Below are 1879 nucleotides of genomic sequence, written 5' to 3'. Positions count from 1 at the left end.
GGGCCCCCGGCCCGGCCGGGCAGGCGGCCCGCTGCCTTCGCTCCGCAGTGCAGGAGCTTCAATGGCAGCACAGCCGGGAGGGGAGGCGGAGCTGCTGGAGCCGCCCCACCCTCCGGGGGCAGCCAGCACCCACAGGCCCCACAGGCTCTTCCCAGACTCAAGGTGCTGCCTCCTGAAGGCAGAACATTCTAGAAGCAAACCCTGAGGGTGGTGCCCACAGCTCCACAGTCATCCGTGTTCGGAGGCTGCAACAGTGCAGGGCTTTGCTGCTCAAAGTCTGCTTTTCAGGGGGCAGCAGGTGACATGGTGGTTAAAGTGCTGGATTCCCATATGGTTGACGGCGGTTCAAGTCCAGACCCGGCGACTTGAAACTCAAACCAGGCTCATGCGCGTGAGTTCCCAAGATCCCAGGAGGAGAAGGAATTGCGGTGTGGCCGTTCCCTGGGGGTGAGCTCTTGCTCTCCGTCTTTCTGTCTCTCTCTGTCTCAAGGACATACAACGAGACTGGAAGAAGAAGGCCACGTTCTCCCTGCCTTTCCCCAGGCGACATGAACCTTAGGGCGAGAGTGCCGCTGTGGAGCCTGCTTGTCCTCGCCCTGCTCCTGACGGGCCACTACCTCAGGTCAGTCACGGCCAGCCAGAGGCAAGTGGGCCGCCATCTCCCGCTGCAGACGGGCCCGGGAGCCGGGGAGCTCGGCCTGCTGAGCCCCTCTTGCCCGGACGGGTTCCAGCTCCTCCCCTCCCCGCGGCGCCGGCAGCCAGGAAGCGGGACGTACCATGAACAGGCCGTTACGACAGCTCGGGTCTCATAAAGGACATCTCCAAAGTGCACTCTGATAGAGAGACCCCATTAACAGCCTGCGCGAGGGCCCAGGCACGCAGCTGACACGCACCGGGTCTGCGCCCCGAACCTCCCGCGCCGCCAGCCACGCGTGTGTGACTGGGCCGTCCGACGGTGGGAGCAGGTGGTGGCAGGAAGTCCCTCATGGGCGTGGCCTCTCTCTGTCCTGTCACTCATGGAGAATAAGCGAGTCAACCTAGACAAGGCAGGAGGCCTGAGCAGGCGGCTGCCCAGAGCGGGCCGCGGGAGGCGGGCAGGCCGTAGAGGCCAGTCGGCCCTCTGCACTCACACACGCCCCTGCCGGGCCATGTCTGAACCCCCAGTTCCAGAACCCGGTGCTGGGAGGAGGTGGGACAAGGATGCCCTTCTCTGACGGCGGCATCAACGGTGTGTCTGGAAGACTTTGTCAGCTCCTTACGAAGTGATCGGTCAGCAGGTCATAGCAAATTTTTGTATAGAAAAACATGAGAATACGTCATGACCCTTCTGACCACCAGCAAATGCAGTCCTGCCGTCCGAGTCCCAGAGAAACCGCGATGGATTTTGGCAGAGGTGTGTCCATGCAGTACTTGGGACATGCGGACACCAGCGAGCCCTCGCCTCTCCCACTCACGCGTGCGGTCCGCAGTTCTGGCAAACCCTTCGGCAGAGCAACCCCACCCGGGCCTCTGCTGTGCCGTCGGCCCACGGACAGGGGCAGCATGGCAGGAGTCAGGGCTACGCGAGCGACGGAGACCGGAGAGGCCGGGACCGAGGGCAGAGATGCAGGACCCCGTCTGCACGTGTGTGGGGTACCATGCACGCGTGTGCGTGCTGTGGGGGGGAGCCCAGTGCTGACACGCCCACGGTCGAGGGCTCTTGGTAGTGTCAGAGACACAGCCCTAACGTGATTCTCCCACGCGACGTCCCAGTGTTACAAACGGGGGTCGCAGAGTCGGCCTGCTCGCTGCGCAGGAACGGGAGCACCAAGCAGGGCCCGGGCCAGCCCGGTGCTCAGGCAGAGAGGGAGGCGCAGGGCCGGCGGGCACGGCAGAAGGC

At 64.2% G+C, this 1879-nt stretch overlaps 1 protein-coding gene across 1 annotated transcript in view; it reads left to right on the top strand.

The window, feature by feature from the left end:
- Nucleotides 1–1879, top strand: part of GLT6D1 (glycosyltransferase 6 domain containing 1) — a 16053-nt gene that overhangs the window by 2314 nt on the left and 11860 nt on the right. Inside the window, exon 2 of the mRNA XM_006163341.1 lies at nt 491–622. Within this exon, the coding sequence (XP_006163403.1) occupies nt 549–622 (74 nt within the window). The 5' untranslated portion in view covers nt 491–548. The remainder of the gene's footprint in view (nt 1–490; nt 623–1879) is intronic.

Source organism: Tupaia chinensis, unplaced genomic scaffold, assembly GCF_000334495.1.
Source record: "Tupaia chinensis unplaced genomic scaffold, TupChi_1.0 Scaffold142100_1, whole genome shotgun sequence".
NCBI classification, from domain to species: domain Eukaryota; kingdom Metazoa; phylum Chordata; class Mammalia; order Scandentia; family Tupaiidae; genus Tupaia; species Tupaia belangeri.
This window is presented reverse-complemented; position numbering and strand designations above follow the sequence as displayed.